This window comes from Limulus polyphemus, unplaced genomic scaffold, assembly GCF_000517525.1.
Source record: "Limulus polyphemus unplaced genomic scaffold, Limulus_polyphemus-2.1.2 Scaffold2525, whole genome shotgun sequence".
In the NCBI taxonomy this organism is placed as follows: domain Eukaryota; kingdom Metazoa; phylum Arthropoda; class Merostomata; order Xiphosura; family Limulidae; genus Limulus; species Limulus polyphemus.
In genome coordinates this window covers 131924-140912 of record NW_013668135.1, presented here as the reverse complement: position 1 = coordinate 140912, position 8989 = coordinate 131924, and the positions used below count along the sequence as shown (strand labels likewise).

Genomic DNA, 8989 nt, shown 5'->3' with positions numbered 1-8989 from the left:
ATACAATACAGAGAATAAAAATTAAACATATCCTCCACATGCAAATTTTTTAAAGGCTTCGCAACCTACATCAAGCAGCAGCTGAGTACAAAGGTCGTAACTAGAAGATACAATTGTTTGCTTTACTTCTTTATTTACTGTTCTATGTTTTAAGAAAAATAAGTTTAAGAACTTATTTCTAACTAGCAATAATCTATAATCTGCTATTATATTATTTATAACCAACAGAAAGAGATTTTAATTTACTAGTTTCCTTTTGAGGTTAACTTGTTTTCATGATCAGATTTATCATGCAGTCAGATTTATAATTTGTTATTGCCAAGTAACATACTTATTTTCACACACATATAGTTCAGTTGGAAAGCTTGTTAAGTTATAATAGTTTTAGGACATTTTTTGTTGCATTTAATATTTTGTGTACTAAACTGAATATTAAGAAAAAAATTAAGTGCCAGCAACACTTCTAAAAAAAAAAATAGGGTTAACTTTCATTGAAATTTCGAGAGCAAAAAAAGTACAAGACCCACACATAATTACCAAATTTCTTGGTTTCTATGTAAGTTTTCTATTTATTGTTATAAAAGTAAGTGAAATGTAAAAATGTGAAACTTATTAGGTTGGATAAGCAAAATTCAGGGAAAAAAATTAAATAAAAAAGAATATTATATCTGGCAGTGAAAAAATAACAGACAAAATTTAAAGTTTTACCAAAAAATAACCAAAGTGTTTTGACTTTCATTTAGGAGGATCTGGAGGTTAAGCAAATGAAATTTGAAAACTATAAAATGAAAAAGTATTTTTAATCTTAACATGCACTCAAAATAGTCAGAGTCAAAATCAGACTCTGATTTCTTAAATTCACAGTCAAATCTTTAGAAAAAGTACTTAATTAAAAAATCTGATATTTTATGTACAAAGACTTGTAAGTTTACTAGAAGCTTTCCAACTTATGTGAAGATAAATTTACTACATTAAGTGTTTGAGTATGTTTAGTTTTACAGTGGTTACAAGTTTGGTCAGAATGATCGAGTCTTTGTATGGAGAGTTAAAGGATAATTTACAGAATTTGGAAATACATGTAAATTGTTTACTGTTTCCTTGTAAATATTGGGATGGTTCTAGAACTACAATCAATTATAGATATTCCATTAATGAAACATTCTTCACTGACCAGGCTCGTAATATGCCTCTTTAACTTGTTCTGTGACCAGTCTTCTCAAAGGCAACATTTTTAAAAATTGGTTATTCAGTGTTCTGGAAGCAGGACACTTAAAACATTTAGACTACAAAACCACACTCCAGGCCACTGTCCCCTGCAATGGTTGGGAAAGAGAACTCTCCAACCCAAAAAAACCATTATGATGAAACTAGACATATACATGTATCCTGATATTGCTAAAAAGACATTAAACAATGATTTAATGCTCGCAAGTCAAAAGTTTGCAAGTATTGTGATACGCGCAAGTATCAAGTTTTTTTTCATCAGAAAGATGGCTGAAGATACTGGAATGTCAGCAGTCCCATTCAACCACTTATTTGTCAAGTTCTCCAAGTGTAGCTTCAAAGGACTTTTAATTAGTCATTTTATAGAAACAATAAGGAAGTATGTTCATACAAGATATATATGGTCATGTTGTAGAAAAATGAATTATTGTTAAACTAATATTATTCATTCTGGAGGAGGGGTTTATTAATCAAGAACTCTGTATGTATAGATATATATTTTCATATAAGTGTTACACAGATTTAAATATGGTTGTTTATATGTTATGTTTGAGGTGTATTGCTTAAAAAATTAAAAATATAGCCTACTGTGGTACTTTGAAATGTTTTTAACACAGCCTATGAAATGCCGTTTTGTAGGCCATACATTTGACACTTCTATTCTAGAAGGTGTACTGAAGTGCATTCAAGATGTTCATAGTCAAGTTTCAGAGAATAAACTCAAATATATGTAGTTTGTAGCCATAGTAGGGCCCAAAAGTGTTTGATTCTTCCAAATTATTCTTGGTACTCTAAATTCAAGTAAAAAAAATTATTGTTCCTTTGTACATTTCATTGGAAGTGGCTAATTTTAGAGTAGTTCCACTTTTAATGCCACTGGTGCATTATAACTGAAGTTTAAATTTCTTTGGGTATTCAGGAGAAAAGCATTCTATATAACATTTGTAATAAATTGTACATTTTTCAGTGATGTAAGTATGTTCGAATGGTTAATAAAGTTAATATATAGTGTAATAATAGAATTTTATCTAAATTTAACAATTTTAGTTCTGTTAACCATATGTTGTTGTATTACATAATAAAGATGAAATTGACAATAAACAGCAATGAAGGAATTGATTAAAAAAGTAGTTATTTTTTTCTAACATAAAAATGTTTGGATTAAGATTAATATATCTTTTATGCTTTTGATATACATTTCATATTTTTTACATATTTTATCAAGTGAAAGTACCTCGTGCAGATTGCATGCACTCCGATCTCCCCACCAAACTCTCATATTTTGTTGTTCATGAATTTTTTAACTTTGGTCCATAAAATCAGTAGACCTTAAAAGCAATAGAATTTCTTGCTCGTAGTTATAAGACTTGGATTTCCTGGTGAAAAGAATCTTAGTAATGGGCTTGAGTGAGTGAGTGAGTGTACTTGTGATAGTTAGTCATGACCTAGAGGTTAAACTATGTACACAACTGACTTATGCTGAAAGCCAAGTGGAACTGTGTAAATCCTTATTTAACAGAAAACGAGATTTACCCATAATGACTAGTCATTCTTGCACAAGATAATTACTGTAACAACCATATATCATTTTCTTGGCCAGTAAAGGATGTTTCTGATGTTTACTTGCTTTTATCATGTGTGAACTTGCAAGTATTAGCTACTAAAGAACAACAATGAATGAAAGTAACTCAATAATTTTGTGGACCACGTGTTCATTCAAAAACTACACAGAATGAAAAAGTGAATGCTTGCATACCATAAGGCTACTTCTTGTATAAAATTTTTCTTTTTTAATGTCTGTTTATTGTCATCTTAATATAAAAATATGTTAATTTATTATGATAAATATCCTTTATAAAGGCTGTTTTTTGTCTAAGCTTTTCTATTTTAGTGTATGTTTTTTTTTAATTAATTGAGAAATGTATTAATTTATTATGGTAATTGTTTCATTGAGACTACTTATTATCTCATCTTTTCTAAAAGGTGAACCTTTTCTCTTGTGCTCATCACCAACTGAAAGTATACTAAAATGAGTAGTTTACATGTCAATGTAGTGATTTCTAATCCATTTATAGTGTCCACATGTTTGTAACCGTGCTTATGTATGGAATTTCCACATGTCAGTAGCAACTTACAATAATTCTATTTAAATATATAAAACCTGCATATGTTGTTAGTGGTTTATTGTATTTAAGTATTTTGCTACTGTATCTTTCATCGTGCAGTTTTTGATTCAGCTGTCACTACATGTTATGTTTCACAACTTTCCTGCCTTTTTAATTGTACGTGGTCTTATATCCAAGATCAATGTTTAAAATGCACAATAAAATTTTTATTGTACATTCTAAATGTTGATCTTGTTTTTACTTATAAAATTTATTGCACAAGTTGCCGTGATTGAATCTACTTGGTCTTATACCTTAAATTGTTCTGTATCTCACTTGTTATGATGTTTGTCTAAAAACTTAAGAATTCAGTGGCCTGTGATTGTTAAAGTTTATTTACACACTGTGTACTAGCTTTTTTATCCTGTGGTCTAAAAGAGTTAATGAAGCATACTTTTTTATTAATAGTTGCTAAAATTATTAGTTTCAAATTTTTGTTAAAGCTCCCTAGACACTATAGAGGTACGTTATTCTAGAATAATGTGTCAAACATAAAGTATGATCCTACGACAATAAGAATGGTAATTCTCAGTATCTTTATCACTGGTGCTTCTCATTTTTTCATATTTTATTTATGCATTATAATGGTATTGTACACCTGAATTTATTTTTCTAGAACTTATGTTTCTATTTTAAGGAAAGCAATGTACAGCTCAAAGGAAAGAAAACCTTTCCATAAAGAAAAACCTCACAATACAGAGCTCTTCATCGCCTTCTGCACTTAAACACTTGGAAGATCAAAACAAACCTGTACAAGAAGAAAAAGCAAATTTGAACCAGTATTGTGAAGATTCTGATTTGAAAAGAATAGAAACTGGCTTATCTAATTGGTGTGAACAACTAAAGGAATTTATTTTGGTGGGTATGTGTAAGCACTTAATGTTATATTTAATTTTTAGTTATTTTGAAATTGAAACATCACTTTACTGTTCTTGACTAAAAACTATCCCTTCCTTCTTTATCATTCCTATTTAACACATCATACATGCTGATATTATTGATGCTGTGTTTACCCCTGTATCATGTACTGAGTTTACTGATGTTCTATTTTATCCTCTGTATTGTATAATGATATTACTGGTGTTTTATTTTTTATCCTCTGTGTTGTATATTAGTGTTTTATTTTGTCCCTTTGTATTGTATACTGATTTTACTGATGCTTTATTTTTTTATCTTCTGTATTGTATGGTAGTGTTTTATTTTGCTCTCTGTATTTAATTTTTTATTTTGCCTTTATTTTTATTAGGCCCAGCATGGCCAGGTGGTTAGGGTGCTTGACTCGCAATCTGTAGGTCACGGGTTTGAATCCCCATCACACCAAACATGCTTGCCCTTTCAGCCATGGGAGCATTATAATGTGATGGTGAATCCCACTATTCATTGACTCGCAATCTGTAGGTCGTGGGTTTGAATCCCAGTCACACCAAATATGCTCACCCTTTCAGCCATGGGGGCATTATAAAGTGATGGTCAATCCCACTATTCATTGATAAAAGAGTAGCCCAAGAGTTGGCGGTGGGTGGTGATGACTAGCTGCCTTCCCTCTAGTCTTACACTGCTAAATTAGGAATGGCTAGTGCAGACAGCCCTCATGTAGCTTTGTGCGAAATCCGTAACAAACAAACAAACAAACAAACCTTCTATATTGTAAGCTGATTTAATGATTAAAACAAATTATTTTTCAGGTTTATATATATACATTTGAATAACTAAAAAATCATAAATTACTACATCAATACCATAGAATTCCACTATAATTTATTAAGCTTAGTAACTAAGATGTATTTTAGTCTAAAAAAATATGAAATTTTCGAGCAGACTAAAGACACACCCTACCTAGTTGAAATATTGGTTCAAAAGAAAGAAATGGCACAAGCCCATTAAAATGGCTGAGAAAGCCACTAGGGGACATTCTGAGCTTCTGATTGGTTATTTTTGTCATTTATAGAATTAAGTCTATATAAGGGAGCGTTTCCAAAAATGGAAAGAGGTAGGTAGGGTGCCACTGTGTTTGATTTATTACATGAGCAATATCTTAGCAAATTGAAAATATAAGAGGCTCTTATTTTATACGCTAGCTTGTCAATATTGGTAATTTGAGTTTCTAATTCGTACGAAACTATAGACTTAGTATTTGGACTTCACAAACATCTAATTTGAACCAGTGCTGCATTCAACATACCACGTGACACACAAAAATCAATGTTTATCTGTGTTTTTAATATTTGCTTTTAAATTAAGAAGTTGAGTAATGTATAGTACTAAAATTTGAATTATAATCTACACATTGATACCAAAGTTATTGACATAAAATTCATGAAATAGTAGTTCAATAAAATTTTGAATTTGAGTCAACAACCGAGATGACATGGTCTTTCGCCCGTGACCCATCTTGAAAGGGTTAAAAGGAACTGAATAATAATGATCACTGACAAAGAATCTGTATGCCCAACAAAAAGAAATAACTGTTATAAAACTTTTATAAAGGGAAAAAAAATGCATTTTCTATTGGTTATAATTATGACATGTGCCTCAGCTAACTGCCTTGAGAGTTATAATAAGATGGTGGCTTTGACAAATTTATTGATTCCTCAATAATTTGAGAAGGTGGGAGGCTCAAATTTTATATTCTGCCTTTTCTGGTTTGTGTTTCTAATTGATTAGACACTGAAACTCACAGAAGATAGAAAAATCTGTTAGGGAGAATTCAGAATACATCACATGACACAGTGAAGTGAAGATTGAGAACTTGTTTAAATATTTACTTGTAAAATTACAAAATAAAAAATTAAAATAACATAAATATTTGAATTATAACCTACATTTTGATGCCAAGTTTATTGACATAAGTTCATAATAAAATTGGTTAATTAATTTTTAATGTTATTCTGTCAGTAAAGGGTTGTTACCTGCTCAGAGTTTGATCCAGTCCGAGCACATGTAGATAAAGTAATCATTATAACTGTTTAAAACTTTTTTTATTGAAAATTTGTGTTTTTTTAGTTTTTTAAATAATAACCTCGATAATAAGACTTAATTCTTGTAAAGTTTTGCCAGAACACAAAAAACTTAGAAATAAAAAACAAACATCTTAATGTCATTAGTAATGTAGTGTTTTTGTTTATTTTGTGAAATAAACAATCACAATACTAGGTATTATTTTCTTTACGGAAGAAAAACTATAGCGGCTGTAACTTAAAGAAAGATAAGTTTAATCTTTTCAGTGTCATCTAAGAATCCTTAGGAGAAATATAGTGAACCTTTATATTTTGAAATCTACTCTTTTATGGATGGTTTTCAGACTTTCTTAAATTATTGTTTTTTTATTTTTCTTATTCTAGGACATGCTAGTTAAGAGTTATTCTGGGAATACAATGTAAGAGAAATGTAGTTATATTTTGAGATGTATTCTTTAATAGGTAGTTTTCTGTTATGTAAGTTGTTTTTTTTATGTTTCCTCTCCTAGGACCTGCTATCTAAGGATGTAGACCAAGGTGACATTATGTCTTGTCTAGTTAGCAACAAAAACGATCCCTTAATGAAGAAAAACTCCAAATGCCGAACAGCTGTTGAACATTTTCAACTGGTGAGTGGTTCAAAAGACTGAAAATTTGTATTATTTTGTGTTATCCCCCTCCTCGAGGGTTTACGACACTAACATGGCTCGGCATGGCCAGGTGGTTAGGGAGCTCAACTCGCGGTTCGAATCCCCATCCCAACAAACATGCTCGTCTTTCAGCCATGGGGGCATTATGATGTGACAGTCAATCCCACTATTCGTTGGTAAAAGAGTAGCCCAAGAGTTGGCAGTGGGTGGTGGTGACTAGCTGCCTTCCCACTAGTCTTACACTGTTAAATTAGGGACAGCTAGTTCAGAGAGCTCTCGTGTAGCTTTGCTCAAAATTCAAAAAATAAACAAACATGCTAAGGTTTAGGATTTTACTTAACATGTTTGTCTTTGTTTTCCTTCCAACTGTTTTGTTTTTAGCACAAATGTACAAAATGTGCTATTTGCATTCAATCCACAGTGTGGAATCAAACCCCAGATTTTAGCATTTTAAGTTTGTATAATTATTGCTGACCCACCTGGTGAAGTTTTTTTTTCCATTTTGTTAGAAAGGACAAGTTAATTTTTGTTTCTTCTTAAATCCACCCCCTTAGCTTTCTTAGTTTTCAGATGGTTGCCTTAAATATACGTCCAGAAAAGATGTCTAACTTACACGTTAATCAATTCCTCCGTCAAAACCACTGAGATATGGTAATGAAGTTTCATTCGAATATCATCATTTTATAAAACTGGATTACCATCTTATTAACATAAGTTGTTGTTTTAATTTTTATAAGAAACTATTATGTTTAAACGGAATTTCCACAGAATCCCTGAAAATGGCTTATATTTGTAATTAAACTGAAAGAGAGAATCCTCATTTTTGGGACCTAAATGTTTCGATCTGAACTTTAATGTTTTTCCATTTGATATGCTGTCTACTACTTTTTTTTTTCTAATCTGTTTGGAAGTTAACATTTTAGCCCTAGTGCAGGGATATTTAATCAGATTCATTTCTTTTGTTTTGTCTCAAAGCTTGATGAAATCACAAACTTTGGTTTTGAATTGTAAATGAAGAATTAGAAGAGTTGATGTCATGTAGAAGTCGAAGTTATATTTCTTTATTTTGTTCTAAAACTTGTTAAGATTACTCTTTATAAGGGTCAAAGTGTCCCTTGTATTATTGTATTACACGGAAGTCAAAAGTTTGATTTTGTTGCATTATATAGAAAGGGATTTAAGTTATGCATGCTGATAAAAATGTCAAGGAGAACAATATTTGAATTACTGTTTCATTGTTGTTGAGCTTTGCCATAAGAAATTACCATATGAACATTATTATATACTCAAGTTTCAACATATTTTGAATTTATTAACACACCACCTAGATATGTGCACTATTAGCATATTTAGGTTCTTCTTTTTTTGTTCAATTCTTGTCCGTGTTTTTTTTTCTCTCATAGTACACCTTGGTTGTTTAAATCTTCTTTTAATTATTCAGTAATAATATAATTTTGGACTGTACTATAAGCATATTTAGGTTCTTCTCTTTTTGTTCAATTCTTGTCTGTGTTTTTTTTCTCTCTCATAGTACACCTTGGTTGTTTAAATCTTTTAATTATTCAGTAATAATATAATTTTGGACTGGTTGTGTCACTGTATGTACATATTTCAGGTACTAGTAACTTTGATATTGAAACTTCATACAATTTTTGTGTTTTATTTTGTGAATAGCTTTCTCTGCAAGATTTCCGCTTCTCTTTCAAATTTAAGGAAGCTTGTAAAAAGGATGTTCTTAACTACTGTAAGACAGTGAAGACCAAGTAAGTGTTAGACACTTTTCTAGTTATATGGAATACGCATTAGAAATATATTGTAAGAACACCATTATACAACATGAGAACTGTTGTTGTATTTACTTTATTAACCATCATACAACATGAGAATTGTTGTTGTATTTACTTTATAAACACCATTATACAACATGAGAACTGTTGTTGTATTTACATTATGAACACCATTATACAACATGAGAACTGTTGTTGTATTTACA

General features: G+C 30.5%; 1 protein-coding gene across 1 annotated transcript in view; it reads left to right on the top strand.

The window, feature by feature from the left end:
- The window catches only part of LOC106467197 (centrosomal protein POC5-like), a 35969-nt gene that overhangs the window by 7266 nt on the left and 19714 nt on the right, over nucleotides 1–8989 (top strand). The window contains exon 4 of the mRNA XM_022395328.1: nucleotides 4027–4247. Within this exon, the coding sequence (XP_022251036.1) occupies nucleotides 4027–4247 (221 nt within the window). The remainder of the gene's footprint in view (nucleotides 1–4026; nucleotides 4248–8989) is intronic.